General features: G+C 51.2%; 1 protein-coding gene across 1 annotated transcript in view; it reads right to left on the bottom strand.

Annotated features, from left to right (window-relative positions):
* Window positions 1-26,515, bottom strand: part of mybpc3 (myosin binding protein C3) — a 62,794-nt gene that overhangs the window by 31,046 nt on the left and 5,233 nt on the right. Inside the window, exons 3-18 of the mRNA XM_055649860.1 lie at window positions 23,656-23,922; window positions 23,367-23,515; window positions 22,113-22,230; window positions 21,016-21,064; window positions 16,917-16,976; window positions 15,853-15,855; window positions 13,390-13,556; window positions 11,980-12,112; window positions 11,471-11,473; window positions 9,213-9,337; window positions 8,395-8,500; window positions 5,848-6,014; window positions 4,562-4,727; window positions 2,397-2,503; window positions 1,347-1,376; window positions 1,099-1,238 (exon numbers count right to left, since the gene is read on the bottom strand). Coding sequence (XP_055505835.1) covers window positions 1,099-1,238; window positions 1,347-1,376; window positions 2,397-2,503; window positions 4,562-4,727; window positions 5,848-6,014; window positions 8,395-8,500; window positions 9,213-9,337; window positions 11,471-11,473; window positions 11,980-12,112; window positions 13,390-13,556; window positions 15,853-15,855; window positions 16,917-16,976; window positions 21,016-21,064; window positions 22,113-22,230; window positions 23,367-23,515; window positions 23,656-23,922 — 1,790 coding nt within the window. The remainder of the gene's footprint in view (window positions 1-1,098; window positions 1,239-1,346; window positions 1,377-2,396; window positions 2,504-4,561; window positions 4,728-5,847; window positions 6,015-8,394; window positions 8,501-9,212; window positions 9,338-11,470; window positions 11,474-11,979; window positions 12,113-13,389; window positions 13,557-15,852; window positions 15,856-16,916; window positions 16,977-21,015; window positions 21,065-22,112; window positions 22,231-23,366; window positions 23,516-23,655; window positions 23,923-26,515) is intronic.

The raw sequence follows: 26,515 nt of genomic DNA, 5'->3' as shown, positions 1-26,515 counted from the left end.
ACGTTTTGGGTTGGGACCCTTCTTCAGACTGATTGCAGTGGGGGTGAGGGGAGTGGAAACTGGAATGCGAGGAAAAAGCAGGACAAACAGCGCTTGCAACAGCTAAACTCAAGGAAGGAGGTTCCTTGATCAGCCAATTGTTGGCTAGAGATGGTGTGAGCCCAAAGGGGGTACATCACTGTGAACTGTGGAACTGGTTAATGGACTTTTAGTGGGGGGGGGGGGGGGGGGGCGGGATGGAAGGAAGGGCGAGGAAGACAGGTGATTGTAGAAGTCACCTAAAATTGGAGGAATCAACCACCATACCGCTGGGTTGTGAGCTACCCAGGCGAAATACCAGGTGCTGTTCCTCCAATTTGCTGGTGGCCTCTCTCTGGCAATGGAGGAGGTCGAGGGCAGAAAGGTCACTATGGGAATGGGAAGGGGAGTTCAGGTGGTTCGCAAGCGGGAGACTCTGTAGGCCTTGGCGGAACGAGCGCAAGTGTTTGGTGTAATGATCACCGATTCTCATCTATACATTTTAGTTTGAAGAAGGGCCTCGATCTGAAAAAGTCACAATAGACAATAGACAATAGACAATAGGTGAAGGAGTAGGCCATTCGGCCCTTCGAGCCAGCACCGCCATTCAATGTGATCATGGCTGATCATCCCCAATCAGTTTCCCGTTCCTGCCTTCTCCCCCTATCCCCTGACTCTGCTATTTTTAAGACCCCTATCTAGCTCTCTCTTGAAAGCATCCAGAGAACCTGCCTCCACCACCCTCTGAGGCAGAGGATTCCACAGACTCACCACTCTGTGAAAAAAAATGTTTCCTCGTCTCCGTTCTAAATGGCTTACTCCTTATTCTTAAACTGTGGTCACCTATTCCTTTTCTCCAGAGATGCTGTGCCTGACCCGCTGAGTTACTCCAGCACGTTGTGTCTTTCTGCAGAGGTGCTGCCTGGGTTACTTCAGCATCTGAGTCTATCTTTGGTGTAAACTAGTATCTGCAGTTCCTATGTATTACTGTTGCAGGTGAGCTGTGAGCTACCAGTGGTCTCCAGCCCAAGGGGCAAGGTCACGGGTGGGGGAGCATGACGCCCCTCTATCCCAGCTTACCTTGTCGGCCTTGGTCCAAACCACCATGGGAACGGGCTCGCCGCTGATGGGCACGTCCAACCGCAGTTTGTTCCCGGCCACAACCACGATGGTGGCATCGGGGATACTGCCCAGGCAGTCCAGGTGAATTTTGGGAGGATCTGCGGGGAGCGGAAACATCTCCATTAGCGCGGCACGAGAAGCAGGTACTAGCACGGCCACACAATGGGTTAAAACTGGGAAAGCTGTAGGAAATATCAAGACCGTACCTTGTCGGGGGACGTAGTCGATTTTCACTTCTGTGGAAGGCAGCGAGAGGGAGAGAGAGAATGAATACACCATGAGAGTAAAGCTGAAGTCCACAAGACAACCCACCATCAACATCCCACTGACTCACAACCGCAACAGAAGGCTCTAAATCCAATTCATACAAGTGCAGAAACATCATAACATGAGCAGCAGGAGGTCCTGGCCACTCGAGACTGCCCAACCATCCCATGTCATCACGGATAAACATTCACAACTCTGTTCCAACTTTCTCCCCAACACTTAAAACCCAACAATGTCGAACTCCTTTGTAAATACATTTCATGATTGGGCTTCAACTGCTCTCTACAGTAGAGAATCACACAAGTTCCCTACTCTCTCTGGTGAAGAAACTTCCCCTCATCTCTGTCCTCAATATTATCCTTGGGCTGTGACCCTGGCCCTAGATGCCACCACCACCAGGAACATCTTGTAACCAGGTAGTCCAGTTCCAGCAGATGTTACAAGCTTTAAAAAGATCCCCTCTCAGTCTTCTAACGTCTGGTGAATAGAAGGCAGACTTCTCTCCATCCTCCTCAAGTCTCTTCCTCTCACCCAGCTTTGTGTTCTCTGCAGACACGGAGACGTTACCATAAAAATCCACATCCATGTCATTAATACATCCCATGCAAAGCTGAGGGTCCCAGCACACTGAGGATTCCTACTCTACACCACTCATCACTGCCATTCAGAATAAGACCAGTTTATTTCCTCGGTCCACCAGTCCTCTATCCATATCAGCGCCTTGCCCCTAACTACATGTACATTAAGTTTTGGTGAGATTTGTCCAAAGCTTCCCGAAGGTCCAATTACACCTCATCCACAGGTTCTCCCTCATATTAATGATGACATGGACTAGAGATGTCCAAGTTATGCGACCATACGACATGTACTGTTGGAAGAGTGACCCTAGCCTGTCCCCACACTCCACAATACTGCTGTGCAGACTGTTACACAGCCCCGCTCCTCCACACCAGCTCCCAGCGCCACCCCCCTCAATCTCAGCACCTCACCCAGGAAGTTCAGCTTGGCTGAGAGGTTAAAGGCATAGCCATCGGGTACAAAAGTGTAATCCCCCTCGTCCTCCGGACGTACGTTGTCAATTACAAGCTTGTGGATCCTGCGAAGCACAAACACAGACATGAGCATCAGATACTAACATCAGGCTTAACAGTTAAGGGGCCTGTCCCACTGTACAAGGTAATTCAAGAGTTCTCCAGAGTTTCCCCTGATTCGAACTCGGAGAATTATGGTAATGGCCACTCGTAGGTACTCGGGGCTCTCGTGGACATTTTTCAACATGTTGAAAAATCTTCACCACCTTACTGCGTTTCCCGAGTACCTGCCGTTAGCGTTACGAGCCGCTAAGAGACGTCCCGAGCTCCGACGTACCCGCTACGTACATTCTACGTACTTACGATGAGTTTGATTTTTTTTAAACTCAGGAGAGCTCTTGAATTACCTCATACAGTGGGACAGGCCCTTTAGCATCTGAATGTAAATTAACAAGCTGTAAGTGTGTGCCCCTGTTAGCAATACTGTGGGTTGTAACAGTCTGTGTCTGACTGTAATACAATAGGTGACAACTGTGCATATTTTGATGTTTTAATCATCTGTAATACATCAGCTATAAAGTGTGCCTGACAGTAAAATAGAAGGTTGTATCAGTGTGGGTGTCACAGGAATACAACAGGCTGAAACACTGTGCCTGACAATTAAACAATCAGCTGCTACAGTATCTGTTACAGCACACTGCAAGAGCCCGTGTTGGAGAGTCCTACAGTGGTGTGTACTTGACTGTAACACTGTGAGTGTTAAGGGCCTGTCCCACCAGCATGCGATTGCATTGGTCTAGCGCGACCAAACGTGGTGGCTTGAGCCGTACGGCCTCGCGGGGCCGGTCCCACTTCCAACCGCGGAGCCGTCTGGAGTTGTGCGGGGCTGGTCCCGACATCATACTCACCAATCAGCTGGGCAGGAGGTGGGCCGACAGAATTTGGACGTCGCATGGCGTCGGGCGGTGACGTCATCACGTAACGCCACGCGCTAGGCGTACGCCATCAAGACGCTGCGTACGGCCTCAATGCGGCTGTGGGCCGGCAGGCCGTTGCCGCGCGGAGTTTTTGGCCAGTGTCAGTTTTTCGGAGCCCCGCGCGATGTCGGGACCAGCTCCACACAACTCCATACGGCTCCGGTGATCAAAGTGGGACCGGCCTCGCAAGGCCGTACGGCTCAAGCGACCATGTTAGGTCGCGCTCGCCGCATGCAGTCGCATGCTGATGGAACAGGCCCTCAACAGTGTGAGCCCGAATGATATCTGTGGATCAGGCTGTATTTGTGGTTTTAGGTGGGCAGTGTGGGAGAAATACTGTGTTTAATAATGTGTGTCTGGTAGTAAAGCTGGGTGCTGTACACTCTGTATCTCATTTAGTTTAATTTATTTTAGAGATACAACGTGGAAACAGGCCCTGTGTCCCAGTAAGTTTGTTCCGACCAGCGACCCCCCTACACTAACACTATCCGACACACTAGGGACTATTTATAATTTTTACCGAAGTCAAATTAACCACAAACCTGTATGTATTTGGAGTGTGGGAGGTAACCGGAGCACCTGGAGAAAACTACACGCGATCATGGTGAGAACCTATAAACTCCGCACAGACAGCACCCATAGATTGGATCGAACCTGGGTCTCTGGCGCTGTGAGGCAGCAACTCTGCCACTGCCCAGTAATAGTAATGGTAATAGTAATACAACAGGCTGTAACAGAGAGCCCGGCCCACAGCTACATCAGAGGTTAGACACTGCTCTCCTCCACTGGCCCCACAACTGCCAACCCGTTGCCCCTTATCCGGGGTTACGTCTGCGCCCTTGGTATTGGAGAGGGTCTACACGCTGTCCATGGGAGCTCCGGGCCTGGGGCATTTCCAGGACCGCTGGGCACCGCGGTGTGTGGAATGCATCCTTGACAAGGATTGTAATACAGTTGGTTCATTTTCAGTATATTGATATTTCAGAATATTTGTTTTTACTTTGTGCTCTGGTGGTGTGTATTGTTTTATATTGTAAATATTATTCTTGTAAATATTTGATTTAAATTATTTTTGGTTAAAAAATAATACAAATGCCCACCCGCCCCGTCGCTACTCGCTCGCTCGCCATGCCTGCCCCCGTTCACCTGCCGATGTGTGAGATTTGCACGTGGTCGCTGGGCTCCACCTTCACTCCGTTCTTGAACCACGTCCCCTTCACCTTTTCATCGGACACCTCGCACTTGAAGACCGCCTCATCCTTGGCTTTGACCGTCAGGTCGGCAATGCTCTGGTACACCTCCAGCTGTTTCTCTGCAGGTGGGTCAGGTCAGGAGGGGTGGGGGGGGGGGGGTGTGGGGAAGGAGGGAAAAAGGTGGCAGAATGGAGTCTGAGACAAAGCTATCACCTGTAGACACAATCGGAGAGCCTGAAGCGACGGTGTGAGGGGAAGGGGCCATGGTGAGTTGCAGGTCCTGATTATAACAATCGCAGCAGTCAGGACACAGGGTGTGTAGAAGGGTCTCGATCCAAAACATCACCCATGCCTGTCCCGCTGGTTGCATCACCCATGTGCCGCTGGTTACTCCAGACGTTTGTGTCTATCTACGGTGTAAACCAACATCTGCTGCTCCTTCCTACATCATACCTTCTCTTAGCTCTACTTCATTGGTTATTTTTTAATTACACAATAGTTTTTTTTTTCTTTTTACACATCTTCAGATTGCACTACAACCTGCTATTGGTATATTATGGTCATAAGTATAGAGATGATGAAAAAACTTGGTACTACAGTTATCCAGCATATCACACTACATATACGATACGATATTACTTCATTCATCCCAGGAGGGAGATTCATTTGCCAACAGTCATAAAAAAGCAATGACACAGGTGCAACTGGTACAAAGCGAACTATACCCAAGTGCAGAAAATGCAGTCGTGTTACAGATAGCGTTACAGTCACAGAGAAAGTGCAGATTAAGAAAAAGTGCATGGACGGCCATGAGATAGGTTGGAAGATGGGGAACTTATCGTTAGTTTATGAGAGCATCATTCAGCAGTCTGATAACTGCGGGGGTCCCCACATCCGATGGATTCTGTAACAATCTAGTGGTTTCACTGCTCGAGCTATAAGCATTTAAATCCTCACCAACCACAGTCGGAATTAAACCCACACCCGCTTCAGTTGGTTGAGAAATGTGGCGGCCATCAGCAACTGGCTCTCCTTCAGCTGGGGAGGGTCTCCATGTGGTTCCAGACTCCCCTTCTGCTCACCAGCTGAGTCTGCGGGTGATGCTGGGAGACAAGGGGTGAGGGCAGAGCTTGGATAAAACATGAGGGAATGTACTTGTGTGGGGTGTGAGGTTCATCGCTCCTGATGGGGAGGCCACAGGTTTCAGGGAGGGAGGGGGAGTGGGAGGATCAAGCTCACCTTGCACCAGGAGTTCCGCCACCGACTGACCGCCGTTAGTCTTGGCGGTGTAATGTCCTGCATCCTCTTTGGTAGCGTTGTTGATGAAGAGTGTGTGCTTCCTGCCGTCCTTCTTAAAGCGATACTTGAAAGTCTCCTCCCTTGTCAGCTCTTGGCCATTCCGCTCCCTACACACGAGAGAACCAGGGAGTAAACACCGAGGCACTGACCATCACTCCTCCCTCCCTCTCCCTCTCCCCTCTCCCCTCTCCCTCCCTCCCTCTCCCTCCCCTCTCTAACCCCCTCTCTCTCAAGATCCAAGAGTTAAGAGAGTTTATTGTCATGTGTCCCAGATAGGACAATGAAATTCTTGCTTTGCTTCAGCACAACAGAATATAGAAGGCATAAATAAATACAGAACAGATCGGTGTGACCATATACCATTGAATATATATATACATATATATAGACACATAAATTAGCAGATAAAGTGCAGTGGGCTATTAATGTTCAGAGTTTTGTTTGAGTTGAGTTTAATAGCCTGATGGCTGTGGGGAAGTAGCTATTCCTGAACCTGGATGTTGCAGATTTCAGGCTTCTGTACCTTCTACCTGAAGGCAGCGGGGAGATGAGTGAGTGGCCAGGATGGTGTGGATCCTTGATGATGCTGGCAGCTTTTTAGGGTGGATACCGCTCGATGCAAGAGGGTCACAACAAAACACATACCACCACCTGCAGGTTTCCCCTCCGCTCACACCCAATCCTACCTTGGACTTAAGAGAAAGATATGATATAGGAGCTGGGAATATTGTATGGACACTGTGTAGTGGTTAGATACATATATATAAAGGCTGGAAAATGTGTAGTAAAAATAAAGTGGTTTTAATGAGCGATTTGAACAAATATAATTTTTGGTGCATAGGGACAAGAGTATATTTTGGAAAGATTGCCCTCCAAGCAAGAATAGCTAGGTGATATCACATGTAGTAACAAGGCTGGTCTAATGAACCGACTACTAATACCATATCTTGTAACACAATCGTAATAACAACATGATTAAACTCCATGCGCTTTTTGGAAAAGGAGAAACACCCAGCAGTTACCAAGGTGTTAGGTTTAGTTTAGGATGGCTAGCATGAGTGAGGGACATGGGCTATGTAACAACTCACTGTGCAGCACTTACTGTAGTGTTATGTCTGACTTTAGAACTGTCTGCAGTGTGACAAGTTTGTTATCAGTCTGAGTGATGAATATGTAATATTGGACTGTATAGCATTCTCTGGAGATACACACAATGCTGGAGTAACTCAGTGGGGACAGGCAGCATCTCTCAAGAGAAGGAATGGGTGACATTTCGGGTCGAGACCCTTCCTCAGGCTGAGAGCCAGGGGAGAGGGAGACTAGGGACGTTGAAGGGTGTGGTATGAAAATGACAGAGCATTGCAGACGATGGTAAAGGAAATGTAGAATAGTTCATGTTAGCTGAGGGGAAGAAGACAACGGGGGGTACAATCAGTAAAATATCAGTAAAATTAATCAGGGGGACAGTGAAACTAGTCGGGGGAGGGACGGAGAGAGAGGGAAAGCAAGGGTAACGGAGTTAGAATGTACATCAGTTGAAGCATTACAGGTTTGTAATATCAGTTCATAGAATCGCTACAGAATGAGGTTTGCAACATCTGACTGCAAGCCACTTGCTACAGTGACTAATTTGTAATAAAGAGCAGCACAGCAGTCAATTTAACCCAAGTTTGTAATACAAACCCAGCACTTAATGCAATGTGATAGATTTGTAATATCTCATGTAGCAGAGTTCATTGCAGAGTAGGGCATCAAGTACTGGAGTAACTCAGCGGGTCAAACCGAATCCCTGGAGAAAATAAATAGGTGACGTTTCAGGCCGGGACCCTTCTTCAGACTTACATGTCCTCCAGAGATACTGAAGAAGGGTCTCGACCAGAAAAATCACCCATTCCTTCTCTCCAGAGATGCTGCCTCTCCCGCTGAGTTGCTCCAGCTTTCTGTGTCTATTTACTGTAATGTCAGATTGTAATGGACGCTAAGGAGTGATGTTTCCAACATCCTGCAAGACAAACCCAGGGCAGGGTGGTGGTTTGTGTATGGAACAGTACATTGTGGGATAGTTTAGTTTAGTTTAGTTTAGTTTAGTTTAGTTTAGTCTATTGCCACGCGTACCGAGGTGCAGTGAAAAGCTTTTGTTGCATGCCATCCAGTCAGTGGAAAGACAACACATGATTACAATCGAGCCATTTACAGTGTGTAGATTAGGAATAGAGATTTAAGAGTTTGGGACGATTGTAATGATGATTGTACACCTGCTTCTGTAGCTAGAACGCAAATAGTCGCCTGGTGTGGGTGGCATCTTGGAAGCATCCAATGGAAGAGAACAGTATTTGCTGTGAAGACTGTAATAACGCTGTACTTGACAGACTTATAATAGCAAGCTGTATGGGAGAAGCAGCAACGTGACCAGTTTGTAATATTGATCTGCTCAGTTTTGCTGCAGTGTAACGCGTGTGTAATGGCCGAGTCCGTGGCAGCTCTTACCATTTGACCAGAGCCCCTTCCTCCGACACTTCCAGCTCAAACTCCACCCTCTCGTCCACCATCACTGCCTGATCCTCCAGCGGATGGGTGATCAGCACTGGGGCCTCTGTGAGGGGGAGGACCAGGGTCAGTACCAGCAACACAGGCCCGCGGCCCTCTGCTTTTACCACCCCATCCCTCCCCCCAAACCCCTCACCTCCCTGGACCCCTCCCTCTCCTGCCGACCCTTCCCCTCCCCCCCTGACCCTGACCCCTCTCTCCTCCCCTCCTCCCAGATCCCACCCCCCTGACCGCCGCTAACCACTCCACACCTCCACTGACCCCTCCCCTCCCTCTAACCCCTCCGCTCCCCGCGAACCCTCCCCTTCCTGTAACCCCTCCCCTCCCCCTCCTCTCCTCCTGACCCCTCCCCCTCCCAGACCACTCCCCCAGATCCCGCCAGCCCCACTGACCCCCTCCCACCCCCGCTAACCCCACCTCTCCCCTGCTGGCCCCCTCCCCTGACCCTCCCGTTGACCACTCCCCTCCGCCTTCTGACCCGTACCCTCCCCCGACCCCTCCCACACAACCTCGACCCCTTCCCCTTCCCTACTGTCCCCAGCTCCCCCATAGACCTGCCTCATGCACAGACCCCTTCCCTGTACACCCTGCCTTTGCACAGACACCACCCCTCCCACACACCCTGCCCCTCCCCCCCCCCCCACCCCGCTGTCTCCCCCCCCCACCCCCCCCCCCCCCCCCATGCGCTGCTGTCCCCGCAGGGCCCAGCTGCTTCAGATGGTTGTGAGCAGTGAGTTGCGGTTGGGGTCCCTCCACACCTCGTACAAAGAGCTCAGTGATGCTCTTCTCCTCCCCCACCACACACTGGTAGGCTGCATCGTCCGCCAGTGAGCAGTTGTTGATGGTCAGAACCCGCTTGTTCCCAATGTTCTCAAAGATAAACCTGGCAGAGTGAAACAAGATGGGCGAGTGAGGCAAGTAGCTCACAAACAGTCCACACACTGTACGTACACTGACGCACCGAAACACACTACACGTAGAAAGACATACGCGACCCACACATAATGTATCATAACACACACATGGACACACACATGGACACACACAGCCACAAACACACACACACACACTCAAACACACACACACAGCCACAAACACACACAAACACTCAAACTCAATTGCACAGTGTGTCGTTTGATCAGCCTGGACTCAGGCCTGTCAATACAGGGACCACACTCCTCTCTTCATAAGAAGGCAGGGAGTAGGGACAGGGAGATACCATTGAGCCTCTGCTTCACCATTGAATAAGAACATGGCAGATCCAATCTTGGCCTCAGCTCCTCTCTCCTGCACCAAACCCCTTGACTCTCACTGCCATTCAAATCCACCAGCCTCTGCCGTGAACATACTCCCTGGCCCCATCTCCTCAGCTCTCTCTGGGTGAGAATTCCAGAGCTGGAGTGAAGAAATTCCTCCTCATCTCTGTCTGGAATAGCTGACGGGTTATTCTGAAAGTGCCCATTTCTAAATGTCCCCACTAGGGAAACATCCTCCCAGCACCACTCCGCCAATGGCCCTCACAACGTTGCCTTGTCACTGTGGGCACTTTTCATTCTTGTTACCCCAGTCAGTCAAACCACTAAAAGGTGGGAGCCTGAAGAAGGGTCTCGACCTGAAACATCACCCATTCTTTTTCTCAAGACATGCTGCCCAACTCTCTGAGTTACTCAAGCACTTTGTGTCTATCTTCTGAGTAAAACCATAACCTGTTCAATCTCTCTCCATACAGTAGCCCATTCAACCCAGGAACCAAATCAGACAAACCTTCTCTGCACTGCCTCTTCCTTGAACAACAACAGCAAACCTATGCGTAGCAGTGAAGATACATCTTGTCAGCAGTTGGGAAAGTTGCACAGGAGTTTTACATCTTTTATGGCCAGTGGCTTTTGCAATAAAATCTAGCCCAGCATTGGCCTTCCTCACTACTTGTTAATGATGCGTTCAGTGAACATGGAGCCTGATCGGATGGTACAGCAGCCTTCAACAATGCTGCTCATTCACACAATTTTCCACAAGTGCCCGTCCCTTAACCTCCCCCCACGACTCCATCCAAGGACCCAAACAGTCTTTCCAGGTGAGGCAGAGGTTCACTTGCGCCTCCTCCAACCTCATCTCCTGTATCCACCGTTCCAGGTGTGGACTCTTATATAACAGCGAGACCAAGCGCAGGCTCGGCGATCGTTTTGCTGAACACCTCGGCTCAGTCCGCCTCAGCCTACACGATCTCCCGGTTGCTCAACACTTTAACCGCCCCTCCCATTCCCACACTGACCTTTCTGTCCTGGGCCTCCTCCACTGTCAGAGTGAGGCCAAACGCAAATTGGAAGAACAGCACCTCATATTTCGCTTGGGCAGCTTCTAACTCAGTGGTATGAATATTGATTTCTCTAACTATAAGTAACCCTTGCTTTCCCTCTCTCTCCATCCCTCCCACATCCTAGCTCTCTGACCAGTTTCCCTGGCCTCCTGATTAATTTTACTGTCTGTATGTCTCGTTGTCTACTTCCCCCAGCCATCAATAAACCATTGTGCATTTCCCAGAGCAGCTTCTCCTTTGATCTGTCCTTTTCACACCTAACATACTTTGCATCCTTCGAGATCCTTCTAGTCTCCCTCTCCCCTGACTCTCAGTCTAAAGAAGGGCCTCAACCTGAAACGTCTCCCATTCCTTCGATCCAGAGATGCTGCCTGTCCCATTGAGTTACTCCAGCATTCTGGGTCTATCCTCAGTGTAAACCAACACCTGCAGTTCCTTCCTACACATTCCACAATTACATTCTGCCGAACAGCACAGAGGACAGAGTGCAGGGAATGAAGACAGTACACCCTCACCCCCAGGGACTAGGAATGGCCTCGTGACAGAGTGGCAGTGGGGGGAGGGGGGGGGGGGGGGAGTGGGAGATGGAGGGAAGGAGAGCGAGAAGGCAGAGGTAAGGGAGAGGTGTGGATGGAGGGGAAATGGTATGTTAGTTGAGCCAATGTACACAAAGCTAATAAACAGATGGGAGATACGTACTTGCTGTAGTGGTGGTTGGATCGGAGCCAGTCAGATGTGAATGGTCAAATGCAGGTTGGCGGGGAGAGAGAGAGAGAGAGAATTGTCATTAGGAGATGGCACACTGCTGTACAACCTCAGCCCTTACCCAATTTCAGGCTGGCACTGCCCTTCAACCTTGCCATGCCCAGCTACTGTGCCCCAATCACTCTCTCACGCTTTTGATAACACACCCCCCTCTCCCCAGCACTGTCATTCACTTCCCACACTCCCTGTGACTACATGCACCCTCCACCCTCCCCGTAACAACCGACGCCCCCTCCACCCTCCACATGACAACCTATACTCCCCCTCCACACACTCCCGTGACACCCCCTACCCATCGCTACACCTCATCTCCCAATCACCCACCAATGCCAGTCTGCCCTGCCCATTGCTCCCTGCTTGCTTCACCCTGCCACCCCATGCTCTACCCTGCCCTGCCCTGCCCATTGTCCCCAGGGGCAGCCCGGCGGGTGCCAGCGTCTCACCTGCCGCTGACCTTGATCTCCTGCCCATTCTTCATCCACTTCACCTCCGCGTCAGGGTCGGCCACCTCCACCACCAGCTTCATCCTCTGCCCCTTGTCCACCTGGTACGCTGGCTCCAGCTTCCTCAGGAAGGCTGCAGGTGAAAAACACTCGCTGGAAACCAGCCGGATCACTGACCCCCCCCCCCCCCCCCCCAATACAGCCGCACCCCTCCCCCACCCCCCCCCCACACACACTGCCTATCACACACTGTGTACACAGGTACCCGGACGAGGCATCAAAGGATGAGAAGCCGAAGCAAAGAAGTCAAAGCCAAATAGCCGAACGGAAACAAACCGAAACGTCAACGAACCGAAAACTCAAATAATGGACATGACGTCGCTGGGGGCCGGGACTTGTCAGCGATTGTTCCAGACCCCCGCGTCCATCACATCACTGGCCGGTGGAGACGGGAGGGTGGGGGTCATTTTCCCACACAAGCTATTGTTTGACTTTTCGGCAGAGTGGCCATTCGGTGAGTTGGCTTGTAGGCGACACAGACTTTCGGTTAGGCGGCTTTCGTCGTCCCGCCCTATTGGTTCATTGGCGTTTCGGCTTCGTTTCCATTCGGCTATTTGGCTTTGACTTCATTCCTTCGGCTTCTCATCCTTCGATGCCACGTCCGCACACGGTGTACACACACTGTCGTGTACACACACTGTCGTGGACACACACTGTCGTGGACACACACTGCCGTCTACACACACTGTCGTCTACACACACTGTCGTGTACACACACTGCCGTCTACACACACTGCCGTCTACACACACTGCCGTCTACACACACTGCCGTCTACACACACTGTGTACACACACTGCCATGTACACACACTGTCGTGTACACACACTGCCGTGTACACACACTGCCGTGTACACACACTGCCGTCTACACACACTGCCGTGTACACACACTGCCGTGTACACACACTGTCGTGTACACACACTGCCGTGTACACACACTGCCGTGTACACACACTGCCGTCTACACACACTGCCGTGTACACACACTGCCGTGTACACACACTGCCATGTACACACACTGCCGTCTACACACACTGCCGTGTACACACACTGTCGTCTACACACACTGCCGTGTACACACACTGCCGTGTACACACACTGTCGTGTACACACACTGCCGTGTACACACACTGTCGTGTACACACACTGTCGTGTACACACACTGCCGTGTACACACACTGCCATGTACACACACTGTCGTGTACACACACTGTCGTGTACACACACTGTCGTCTACACACACTTGCCGTGTACACACACTGCCGTGTACACACACTGTCATGTACACACACTGCCGTGTACACACACTGTCATGTACACACACTGCCTTGTACACACACTGCTCCTCACCTGTGCTTTTCTTCTCCTCCTTCTTCTTCATGCCTTTGAGGCGTTTGAGCATCCCGCGCAGGTCCGTGATCCCGTACTGGAATGCAATCTTCTCATACTGCGAGGCTGGAGCTTTCTGCAGGATGTCCCACACATCGACCTCGGGCTGGGACTGCATCTTCACCTCCCTGTGGGACAGCCGCACGCACACCGTCACTCACACAGGAGAACAGCCTGGCACAGATGGGAGGACAGATAGAGAGAGGAGAGCCTTTGAGGAGAGAGAGAGAGAGAGGGAGAGGGAGTGAAGGGTGAGAGAGAAGGGGATAGAATATGAAGAGAGAGAGAGAGAGAGAGCGAGAGCTGAGAGAGAGAGAGAGAGGATGTCCCACAGAGAGAGACCTCGGGCTGAGAGGAGAGAGATCTTCACCTCCCTGTGGGAGAGAGAGACGAGAGGGACCGTCACTCAGAGAGAGAGAGGGAACGGGGAGAGAGAGGGGGAGGACGAGAGAGAGAGAGAGAGAGGAGAAGAGAGAGAGAGAGAGAGAGAGAGAGAGAGAGAGAGAGAGAGAGAGAGAGAGAGAGAGAGAGAGAGGAGAGAGGGAGGCAGAGAAGGAGAGAGGGGGGTTAATGAAATAGAGACGCAGCAGAGACAGAGAGGGGGAGGGGGGGTGGAGAGAGATTGAAAGTGAGGAGGGAGAGAGAGAGAGAGAGGGGGGCATAGAGATGGGGTCAGAAAGAGGAGGGGTATAGAGATGAGGGCAGAGGGGGGAGGCAGAGAGAGGGGAGCATAGAGAGCGAGGGGCGCAGAGAGAGGGGGGGCATTGAGATGGGGGACAGAGAGAAGCAGAGTGATGGGGGCACAGAGGGTGCAGAGAGAGGGGGGGCAGAGAGAGGAGAGCAGAGAGAGGGGGCCAAGAAAGGGGAGGCAGAGAAAGAGTGAGGGGGCAGAGAGAGAGGGAGAGTAGCAGGAATAGGACACGGGCAGAGAGATAGTAAGGAGGCAGAGGGTGAGACAAAGGGCATCAGAGTGAGAGGAAGAGAGCAGAGAGAGAGAGGGCGGAGAATCACTGAGGGAACAGAAGGCTTGAGGGGCAGAGAGGGTGAGTGAGATGGGGGCAGAGAGTGGGGTGGGCATACAGCGAGAGTGCGACCATTGGCGGTTCAGTGATGGGGTGGTGCGCTGGAACTCCCTCTGCCCACACACTGAGCCCTGACCTAGTGCTCGGGGTATTGAGCCTGTGGCTGAATCCTTCCCAAAGTTTGGGCCTGGGCCTTTTGCAATACTTCGGCTCACGGCCCCCACGAATACTAAGTCAGTCTACACGCTGAGGCAGCCGTACTAAAGCCCAGGGGAAGGCAGTGGGAAAACTGTTTAACTTAGTTGACAACTATTGTCATGTAAACCGAGATTTATGCTACCCGAGATACATATTCTGCGTGCTACCCTGTCAAATGTACTGTACATGAGTAGGGCATGTAACAGGTCTAATGGATAATACAAATCCTCTTCTGGGAAGCAAAGAGCCACCACATTCCAGCATAATCTCTAGAAATGCCAATAATCTTGGCCAAATGAGATACGTATTAACATTTTAACCTCTAAACACTAGACCACTATTCCCCGCTGCCAATCAGAGAGTGATGTGTACTGGGCTTGGGAACTGCTCTGCCCCAGACTGTAAGGAATTGCAGAGTTGTGTATTCAGTCCAGTCCATCCACAAACCTGCCATTGACCCCGTCTAAAGCAGCCCACATAACCAAGGACCATTGGAACCGCCCCGTCTCCAGTTGGGTCAAGAGAGGGAGGGAGAGTGCGGGGGAGAGATGTGGGGAGATGGAGGGAGAGGGCAGGGTACACAGAGGGAGGGAGAATGCAGGGGGGATTGAAGAAGGGGGATTACGGGGAAGAGAACGGGAGGGAGAGCAGGAGGAGAAGGTGGGAGATGTTGGGCGAGTATGTGGTGAGAGGAGGGAGAGTGCGGGTATAGAGAAAGAGGGAGAGTTCAGGGGGGAGCGAGAGAGCGGAGAGTGCGGGGGAGAGAGGGAGAGAGAGTGTGTGGGGGGGGTAAGGGATGGAGGGAGTGGGTGGGTAAGAGAGAGTAGGGAAGTGGGGGATGAGAGTTTGGGGGTAACAGGCAGAGTGGGAGGGGGAATCGGGGAGAGCGAGAAAGAGTATGAATGAGAGGGAGGGAGAGTGGGGATGGTAAGGGCAGGAAGGAGGGTGGGTGGGTCGGAGGATGGGGTGAAAGAGGCATAATAGGAATATAGTGGGAACGTTAGTTATGTGAAAGAAGAGAGTACAAGTGTGAAGGGTGTGAGGGTGGAGGGCAAGGGAGTGGATGGAAAGGAGGAGGGCAAGAGGTGAGATGGGCGGGGATGGTGAAGGAGGGGAGAGTTTGGGAAGAGACAAGGAGTGAAGAGATGGTGGCAGCAATGGAGGTAAGGCAAGGAGAGGAAAAGGGCTGAGAGTGGAGGCTTACCCTCTGATGTTAGTTCCAGGCCAGGCGATAATGGGTGCAAGAATGGCGAGAGGGCAAACGTCAGGGAGGTCCCAGCACCAGTTCCGGAGGGAAGCGGAAAATTGTTAGTTCCTAATTCATTCAAGTGATTACGAAGCAAGAGAACACCACCACTCACAGGTTCCACCTCATGGTGACCAGAGGAACCAGTAATGATCACAGGATGATCAGCCATGATCACATTGAATGGCGGCGCTGGCTCGAAGGGCCGAATGGCCTGCCCCGAATGGCACCTATTGTCTATTGTCACATTATCATTGCCCGCAATCTCTCCCCCTCCCCACAAGAAAAACCGCAATGGCCTGAAAAACAATCTTACAGGGGGAAATTCCCAGTGGGAGAATCGATGTAAATCAGGGCCTGCACTGTATTACAGGGGAGCAGCCTGACTCTCAGACCAGAACATAGGCACCAGTCCCACTGTACAGAGGATTAAAGGCACTCACCATAGCAACATCCCCTGCTCCTTCCCCCCACGATGATCTAGTTTAGTTTAATGTAGAGATATAGCGTGGATGCAGGCCCTTCGGCCCACCGAGTCCATGCCGACCAGAGATCCCCACACACTAACACTATCCTACACACACTAGGGACAATTTACACATACACCAAGCCAATTAACCTACAGGCCTGTACGTCTTTGGAGTGCGTGAGGAAACCGAAGATCTGGGAGAAAACCAACGCAGATCATCGGGAGAACGTACAAACTCCACACAGACAGCACCCGTAGTGAGGATCGAACCCGGGTCTCTGGCGCTGCAAGGGGCAGCAACTCTACCGCTGCGCCACCGTGCCACCCCGTAAAAAGCATCATCGGCACTAGGGCATGAAGTGCAGGCACACACAGGTATGGCCCAACACAGGGATAGTACAAGGAAGGTGAAGGCTCTTCTCTCAGCAGCCACTGCTCCTCTCTAGAATCCATGCAAAATGTCCCACCAGTTTATCCGGAGCAGCACCCACCCAGCCTCTACACAAGGTCCGAGTCCCCACACACACGACCCAGTCAATATCCCCGGGCTCACCTCTTCTTCAGCAGGCCGCTGAAGTCCAGCTCTCCGGACTCCTTGCCAACGTCGGTGCTACTGTAGGGAGAGAGCAAGTGGTTGTAGCTGGGGTTTGGCTTTGACACAGATCCTCTCATCCCCTGGGCAGAGGCTGTCTCAGTCCGAGCGAGGCCTCAGCACTGCCCGCTCACACCCTGACCCTCAACGCCACTCTCCTCTGCACAACAGAGTTGGCTTAACTTTCCGAATCTTAGACTCACAAAGTCAGAAACATCGGGGCAGGTAGAGACACGGGAGACTGCGGATGCTGGAATCGATCAATAAAACAAATTGCTGGAGGAACTCAGAAGGTCAGGCAGCTTGAGTGGAGGGAACAGGACTGATGAAGTTTTGTGTCGGGACCCTTCTTCAGTCGGATGAATCGATCTAATGAAGGGCCTGATCTGAACCATTGCCTGTCCATTTCCCTCCACAGATGCTGACTGAGTTCTTCCAGCAGTTATTTTTTTGCTCAGCATCTGACAAGTGTGCTCTAGATCCATGAATCTTCTCTCTTTAATGCCTAAAATACCTGCATCTACAAAGCTCCCGCATAGGCCTGTCAGACCAGATCTCTCTACGGTGGCCCAAGGCAGGACAATGAGCGGTCGAAACTGGGCAAAGTTCTCACTGTATTGTCCTGTCACACACTCCCCAGGCAAGGGGTAGACCCAGAATGACCCCCCCCCCCCCCACACTGCCCTTGCCTGGGGGAGTGTGTGATGGGGCAGTGACGAGGGAAGTTTGCACATGTTGCGATCACTCATTGTGCCTTGCCTCCACAATACCTACTGACTTGCCAAACACAGACTGGAAATATATACTGTGCATAACCATTGCCACACACTGCATGGGGAGCTTAGAGGGTGTGAATATCTGCGTCAGGGTAAGTCTGGAGATTCCCCTCCCTCCGCTCACTGTGGCTTAAGAGGCGCACTCCTTCCTAACACTTCTCAGTTCTGCTGCAGGATTTTCAACCCAAAAATGACAACTCTGTTTCTCTCCACAGATGACAGTGGGCACCGAGAGTCCCCCAGTGTTCCCCTGCTGCTGCCGTGTTTGTTTGGGTCACGGTGTGAGCTTGCCTCCCTGCGCTGTGGCCCAAGCCCTTGACGGCTGGCTGGTGCTGAAGTGTTAATCCCTTGTAGTAAAGCCCAGGCACAGGACGCAGGTGCTGGTGTTAATGAGTCTACAGAGATCAATAAATCAGCCCAGAGCCTGCGCCATCTTGTCACCCGACCTCTGGCATGGCACGACCGCAAGGTCAATGATGCTACTGTTGCATTCCATCATGGTGACGGGGGATGGGGGGGGGGGGGGGGGGGGGGAGGGGGGGGGGGGGGGAGAGGCAAGGAGGCAGAGAGAAAGTAGAAACATAAAAACATAGAAAATAGGTGCAGGAGTAGGCCATTCGGCCCTTCGAGCCTGCACTGCCATTCAATATGATCATGGCTGATCATCCAACTCAGTATCCCGTACTGAGGAGGGGAGGGGAGGGGAGTGGAGAAGGAGGGAATGAGAAGATAGAGGAGAGTGGGGGGAGAATGGGCAGGAGAGGAGAAGGAGCAGAGAAGAGGAAGGGTGAGCAAGGAGATGAGGAGAGGGGAAAAAAAGAAGAGATGGGATGGGGAGGGGAGAGGTGGATGAGCAGCCTTGAGAGAGGTTGGAGTGTTTACCCCTCGAATACCTGGCTGTCTTCTAGTAAAACGTGTTGTTCTGTGATCAATAACAGTCCCCTTGGAGCAGCGTGGATCCATAATCAAGCACACACACCAAGGTACACTACTCAAGCGGTCAGTCAGGCCTCTGCTTCACCTACACACCCTGGGGCAGCTTGAACTCCTCCACTGAGGTCAATGCTTGGACATGCCACGCGGTTTTACAAAGGAACAGATGTGGGTCGGGGTGGGGAGGTCCTTTGCTAACAAAGCAGTGATCATGATGGATGACTGTGTGTTAGCATGTTAAGAACCTGGGACAAAGAGGGGGTAATGGTGGCAAGGAGGGGGGGAGTAGAAGTGGGGAAGAGGTTCAGGGAGCAGGAAGGTGAGGACGTGTTGGGGTGGGTGAGAGGGCAGGTGACACACAGTCCCAGGCAGGTACGTTACAAACGACAGTGACTGTGTGATCATTGTGAGCATTCTGGCATCCCCAGAATCCAACCCTTTCCCGCGGGCTCTGGGAGACGGGAGAGATTCTGGGATCGCTGTTTGAGCAGCTCAGAGCCGCAGTTTGTTACAGAGGCCACAGGCACGGCAAAGGGGCAAGAAGGCCAGTGGGTGCGTTCACTGTTTGCCGCCCAGCTGGCTGATGGCTCGCTGTGGAGCCAAGCCCCCTGCCTGTGCCTGTGCCTGTGTCCCGCTTCAACGGGCTTCTGAGCACTGCTGCAAACAGTACTACCTGCTGCTGGTCTTCCGCTGTCGCTGTCCCACTGGTGACAGGCTCCTAGATGATGGTTTGAAGCACAGGTTAAAACAGCTCCGTGCACACAAGGCAGGGACATGGAAAGAGCCCAGGGGCGAACACAACAGCCATGTATCCAACCCAGTCAAGGGCCTGTCCCACTTGGCTATCATTTGCGCGCCACGTAGATGGCACACGGAGATTTTGTACATCACAAAATCCTGCGACACCACACGCGGCCCTGCGTCACTGCCTATGTCATCACGCCCCATACGCCCGTAATGCGCCAATGCGCGCATCACGTACGTGTCATGACGCACGTGTCATACGTTGTGTTGCGTAAATGATGTGCCGTAAATTACACGCAAATGACAGCCAAGTGGGACAGGCCGTTACGGATCACAAATGGACTCGATCAAGCCCCAAACAGTCAGGAACTAAACACTTGGGGAACATGGGACTCGATGTTCAAGATATTGTACAGTGGTACAAGAGATTGGTGAAGCCACACATGGAGTATTATGTTCAGTGTTGGTCACATTGCTACAGGTAAAACGCCAGTAAGCTGGAAAGTGGGCAAAGATTTACGAGGATGTTGCCAGGACTTGAGGGTCTGATCCTTAAGGCCGGTAGGCAAGGATTTTATCACTTGGAACATTGGAGATTGATGGTACATCTCATAGAGGACAAAATCGTGAAAGGAAATAGATAGGGTGAATGCAAAGACTCTTTAACCCCAGGGTCCAGGAATCGAGAACTAGAGGGCATGGTTTGAGGTGAGAGGGGAAATATTTAATAGGAACCCGAGAGGCACTTTTTCAAAGATGGTTTTGTGGAAGAAAAAATCTGATGAAGGAGTTGAGGCAGGTACAGTTACAACATTGAAAAGGCATTTGAATGGGTGCAGGGATAGAAACGTTTAGAGACCTGTAACCTAGGTGCGGACAAATGGGACAAGCTTGAATGGCTATCTTGGTCACCACAATGAGTTGGGCCAGCAGGCCTGTTTCTGTACTGTACAACTCTAAAGGGCCTGTCCCACTTAGGTGATGTTTTGGGCGACCACAGGCGACTGCCGCAAAAATTTCAACATGTTCAAAAATGTTCGGCGACAGTGGCAACAGTTTTTGCTGTCGTAGGTTGACGTAGGTGTTGTTGTAGATTGTCGCCAAGTATCGTAGGTGAATTCCATTCAAACTAGTCCCTAGCAGCCGCCTAAAGAGTCGCCTAAGTGGGACAGGCCCTTAAGATTCTCAACTCACCCACAGGTGGGTGAGAAGGGGCTGTTACGGGCAAACGGGAACCAATAGACTGCCACTTTGAACCATGTGCTGCCATGTTTGACCAAGGGGCTGGCACTGAATAGACAGGCACTGGCTGACTGTGTTAGACCATCAAGTTTCCCATGTTGGAGTCATCTGCCCAGTCTGGGTGGGACTGTCACAATGACACTGAGACAGCACCCACTGTACGGGGACATGGGCTGAGGCCAGACGGTGCAGACATCCCTGCGGACTGGGACAGATGGCCGTCAGATGGTCAGACAATGGTCAGCATCGTCTGAGCCCCCCCAGTGGGCTACACCTGTGTGAGGGAGGGGGACTCAGGGTCAGCTTCAATGATTCCGCTTTGTTAAAACACGTTACACAACTATGATCAACGTCGAAACACTTACGTGCGTCTGAATTGAGACAGAATGTCTATTTCCTCGTGCACTGGGACCTCTAGGATTAGAACAAGCCAAAGTTAATTTTTACAGAAGATCAACACAAAACGCTGGAGTAACTCAGCGGGACAGGCAGCATTTCTGGAGAGAAGGAATGGGTGACCTTTCGGGTCGAGACCCTTCTCCAGACTTCAGACCACTTTTATAGAAAACATTTACAATTCTGCTTTGAGCACGTACAAATTGTACCGTGGGGTGAAATACAAAGCCCATCCTTCTAGACATTCTAGAGGCCTTGCCGTCACCCCCCCCGTAAACTCCTCCAGTATTTAATAAATGGATTGGGCAAATGGGTCACACAGTCAGTAGAAATGCTGCCTCGCATCACCAGCGCCCTGATTCGATCCTGACCTCCGATACTGTGTGCGTGGAGTTTGCATGCTACGGGATGGTAAGTGCTTTCTCACTGTCAATCGCCCCTATTGTGCGTGTGAATCTGTGAGCAGCTAATTCCTTTTTGTTCCTCTCACGCTTTTCTCTGCCTCTGGGCTCTCAACTACAAGTAAGATGCAGAGGTTTTAATGAGGGTGCAGTAGATATTCACTGGCATATTTCCCAATGATCAGCCATGATCACAATGAATGGCAGTGCTGGCTCGAAGGGCCAAATGGCCTCCTCCTGCGCCTATTTTCTATGTAACTCATCTGAAATAATGTGTTGGAAGGAACTGCAAATGCATGGTTTACAACGAAGATTGAAACAAAATGCTGGAGTAACTCAGCGGGACAGGCAGCATCTCTGGATAGAATGAATGGGTGATGTTTCGGGTCGAGACCCTTCTTTAGAATATGATAATTGATACTCTCACTGCATTGGCTGACTGATCTACTGAGCTATTTTTTTTATCACTTTTATTTCCGTTACTAATAATCTGCTTCTGAATTTGCTCGGCTAAAATAGCCTTGTTCTCAACCAGGCACAGGTTGGGATTAGAAGCCCATTCGGTCTGTAATGGAGTCGTTTTGAGCTGAGGCCAGTGTGGAGGTCCTGGCAAGGTGCTTCTGTAGAAGGGGAGCAGTTTTTGAAGAGATGTTGCTTGTTCTCACCTTGAATGGTCAGCTCAAAGTTGCAGCAATCAAACTTGTCTTTGTCAGTTACTTCACAGCGGTATCCTCCTGCGTCATTCAGCTTGGCTTGCATGATGTGCATCTCAAAGGTGTAGACCTGTGGAGGAGAGAGCAGTGTGAGGCTTACACGGTGGAAGGGCAGCTCCATCACCCAACCTGGAGAACCAGAGGGACAGGGGACTGGCTCCACCCAGAGGCAGCCATCACTTCAGTCCCACCAGCACCGTTATTCATTGTGATCATGGCCCCAATCAATAACCCGTGCCTGCCTTCTCCCCATATCCCTCAACTCCACTAGCCCCTAGAGCTCTATCTAACTCTCCCTTAAATCCATCCAGTGACTTGGCCTCCACTGCCCTCTGTGACAGGGAATTCCACAAATTCACAACTCTCTAGGTGAAAAGGTTTTTTTCTCACCTCAGTCTTAAATGGCCTCCCCTGTATTCTAAGACTGACCCCTGGTTCTGGACTCGCTCAACATTGGGAACATTTTTCCCGCATCTAGCTTGTCCAGTCCTTTTATAATTTTATATGTTTTTATATATAATTTATATATAATTTATATATAATTTCATATGATGCCCCCTCATCCTTCTAAACTCCAGTGAATACAAGCCTGGTGGTGGTCATCCTGCACCATGCAGGCCCAAGCTGGCCATCTCTGCCCAACACTGGGCCTGGCGGAGAGGGCACAAACGGGGAGTGGCCGCGCTGGGCAGATGGAACTGCCCATCACTCGACATGGACCAGGAGGGAGTGAAGGGCGGGGGGATACATTGTACGTAATTCTCAGCCAAGGAAGTGACATGTTAGGGGAGCAGATATGGTTCACTTTTGACTGCAGATCACGACTGGTTGCAATAATGGGAATAAAACATCCACACTTACTGGTGGAAAAAGACGAATGCAGGAAATGGATTATTCCTCACTGACCAGTGGACACAGATTCCCACTGGCCAGTGGACAGTGACACTGGTTCCTAGTGACAGTGGAGGGTGAAACTGGTTCCCAGTGACCATAGATACATAGATACATAGAAAATAGGTGCAGGAGGAGACCATTCGGCCCTTCGAGCCAGCACCGCCATTCATTGTGATCATGGCTGATCGTTCCCAATCAATAACCCGTGCCTGCCTTGATTCCACTAGCCCCTAGAGCTGGATAACAGTGGTTCCCAGTGACCAGGGGAAGGTGTGAGTGTTTCCCACTGACTAGGGTGGCCAATGTTGGTACCTTTGTGTGGCGATCATACATCTCTTTCAGCTGTAGGTGTGCTCCTATTTTACTGGCGAGATCCATCCATTTGCCTTTGAACCATCTGATGTTGGGTTTCCTCAGGATGTTGGGACCTGGTACCCTGGTGACAAAAGTGATATCGGAACCTGAAGAGAGCAAGCACAAAACACAGGCAGTCAGTGGCAGCAATGACTTCTCTCCACCACTGTGCCTCAGCCGGATGTGAGCGATGTTTGAGGGGTGAGTTACGTGGGGCAGTGGTTGCTAGAATGGTGGAATTCCTTACCGACCATCACTGTCCCAGACTGGGGCCTCTCCAGGAACAAGCCATCAGCAGCTGCCGCGCTGACCCCTTCATTCTCAGTCGCTTGGGCTGTGCCATTGCCCGGGGTTGCGGGAATCTGCGGCGTGCCCGTTTCTCCCGCACCTTCCCCGGCACTCTGGGCATCCGGAACGTTTACTCCCGTGGGGTCTCCTGGTGCCACCTCGCCGTTTGCTGCTGCAGCCACATTCTGCCCATTGCCGTCTCCGGGAACGTTCTCTGCAATGCCAGCTGTCGGGAGACACAGAAGAGTTGCAGTTCCTTCCACTGGGCTCTCTCTCTCTCACTCCAGCAAGTCAACATGCAGAAAGGATTGGACACTCCGGAGATCTCATCTCATAGAAACATAGAAACATAGAAAATAGGTGTAGGAGTAGGCCATTCGGCCCTTCGAGCCTGCACCGCCATTCAATATGATCATGGCTGATCATCCAAATCAATATCCCGTACCTGCCTTCTCTCCATACCCCCTGATCCCTTTAGCCTCAAGGGCCACATCTAACTCCCTCTTAAATATAGCCAATGAACTGGCCTCAACTACCCTCTGTGGCAGAGAGTTCCACAGATTCACCACTCTCTGTGTGAAAAATGTTATTCTCATCTCGCTCCTAAAAGACTTCCCCCTTATCCTTAAACTGTGACCCCTTGTTCTGGACTTCCCCAACATCGGGAACAATCTTCCTGCATCTAGCCTGTCCAACCCCTTAAGAATTTTGTAAGTTTCTATAAGATCCCCCCTCAATCTTCTAAATTCTAGCGAGTACAAGCCGAGTCTATCCAGTCTTTCTTCATTTGAAAGTCCTGCCATCCCAGGAATCAGTCTAGTGAACCTTCTCTGTACTCACTACATGGCAAGAATGTCTTTCCTCAGATTAGGAGACCAGCCAGTAACCTGGCTGAGTGCCTCAAGATTAGTTTAATCCGTTAATCAAGGAGAAGATATTTCCCAGATGGGAACGCCTTGAACCTGTGATCATAGGTGTAAGCCATCACTAACACAGTGCGGGATGTGAGGAGATGCAGGGAGGGTGTGGAGGATATAGACAGGATATGTGTATGGGCTGGGATGCAGCAGATGAGTTTAATGTGGGTCAATAAGGAAAACTCAGCCGAGTATTTTTGCAACAATAACATTGAAACCTGTTGCTCAGTGAGGCCAGGGTTTATGTTTAAACAGCCTCCTCAACTTGTCCTGGTAGCTTTAAAGATCTGTGAATTCCATCTCTGTTCCTGTACGCATTTTTCCGACTGAACTGTATGACGTGACATGCCTATCTGTTCCATGTCAATCACCACATGCCTCCCATTCCATCAGCCTGTTGTTACTGTCCACACTCAATCCCAACGTCCACAGCACCTGTGAGCATTGAAATATAGCCCTGGTCCATCTCAAAAAGGGCAATGGTCCCAGCCTTGTCCCTGGGATGTCACTGCCTTTTGACAACCAGCTGTTCTCCACCCTTCTCTGCTCCCTGCTCCTCAAACAACGTCATGAACACGTCATGACCCTCGATTAACAAGAACTCCAACTTGTAAACAGTTACAATGACTGTTCACACACGCAAGGCCTTCTGTGGCAAAGAATTCCACAGATTCACCACCCACTGACTAAAGAAATTCCTCATCTCCTTCCTAAAGGTCTAATTCTGAGGCTATGACCTCTGGTCCTAGACTCCCGCTAGTGGAAACATCCTCTCCACATCCACTCGATCCAAGCCTTTCACTATTCGGCTAAGGGGCTGTCCCACTGTACGAGGTCATTCAAGAGCTCTCCCGAGTTTAAAAAAATCAAACTCGTGGTAAGCACGTAGAATGTACGTAGCGGGTACGTCAGCGCTCGGGACGTCTCGTAGCGCTAACGGCAGGTACGTGGGAAACGAGGTAAACTCGTGAAGACTCGTGAAGATTTTTCAACACGAGAGCCCCGAGTACCTACAGGCGGCTATTGCTGTAATTCTCCGAGTTCGAATTAGGGGAAACGCGGGAGAACTCTTGAATTAGCTCGTACAGTGGGGCAGGCCCTTAAGTTTCAATGAGGTTCTCCCTCATCCTTCTAAACTCCAGCGTGTACAGGCCCAGTGCTGTCAAACGCTCATCGTATGTTAACCCACTCATTCCTGGGATCAATCTTATAAACCTCCTCTGGACCCTCTCCAACGCCAGCACATCCTTCCTCACATATGGTGTCTGTGAGTAGATACCAGCCAAGCCCCAGCTCCAGGTAAAGTCCTGAAGCAAAGATCCCGTGTCATTTTAACTTAGCCCATGTTAGGAGTGAGGCAGATAGCTGGAACCGCCCCTGGAAATACTTGCATCCTCTTAACCTTTGTTTGGCCACTGTAAGTGGGGCAAGAAACCTTGGAGTCGCAGAGTGAATTGGCCATCTGTGTCTCACTCTCCATCCCCCAATGTGAGTTTCCGAGCTATTAACGGCCATTGTTTGATCTATGAATAACTGCAGCTGCACTCTCGCAGATGCTGGTCATCGTCATCCTCTTGTCAAGAACCCTCTCAACCTCTCACAACAGCCACACATTCCAGTTGCTCATTGTCCCCCCCCCCCCCCCCCCCCCCCCCTCTCCCCGACGTTGTCCCCATTCCTTCAGTCTCCAGTTAATCTTTTGGAAGTTATTATTGAATCTGCTTTTGACACCTTTTCGGGAACACATCCCAGCTCACATCAACTGACTGTACAAAACCTGGCTCCTTATCTCACTGCTCTTTTCGTTTTAGTTTAAATCCCAATTCCATGTAACTGCACCAACTCTGTTTATTAATCCCATCAGAATCCCTTACTACGAAATCCCTTAACATAGGGGAACAT

The sequence above is a fragment of the Leucoraja erinacea genome, chromosome 18 (assembly GCF_028641065.1).
Source record: "Leucoraja erinacea ecotype New England chromosome 18, Leri_hhj_1, whole genome shotgun sequence".
NCBI lineage: Eukaryota > Metazoa > Chordata > Chondrichthyes > Rajiformes > Rajidae > Leucoraja > Leucoraja erinaceus.
The sequence above is the reverse complement of the archived record's forward strand: the minus strand, read 5'-3'. Positions and strand labels throughout refer to the sequence as shown.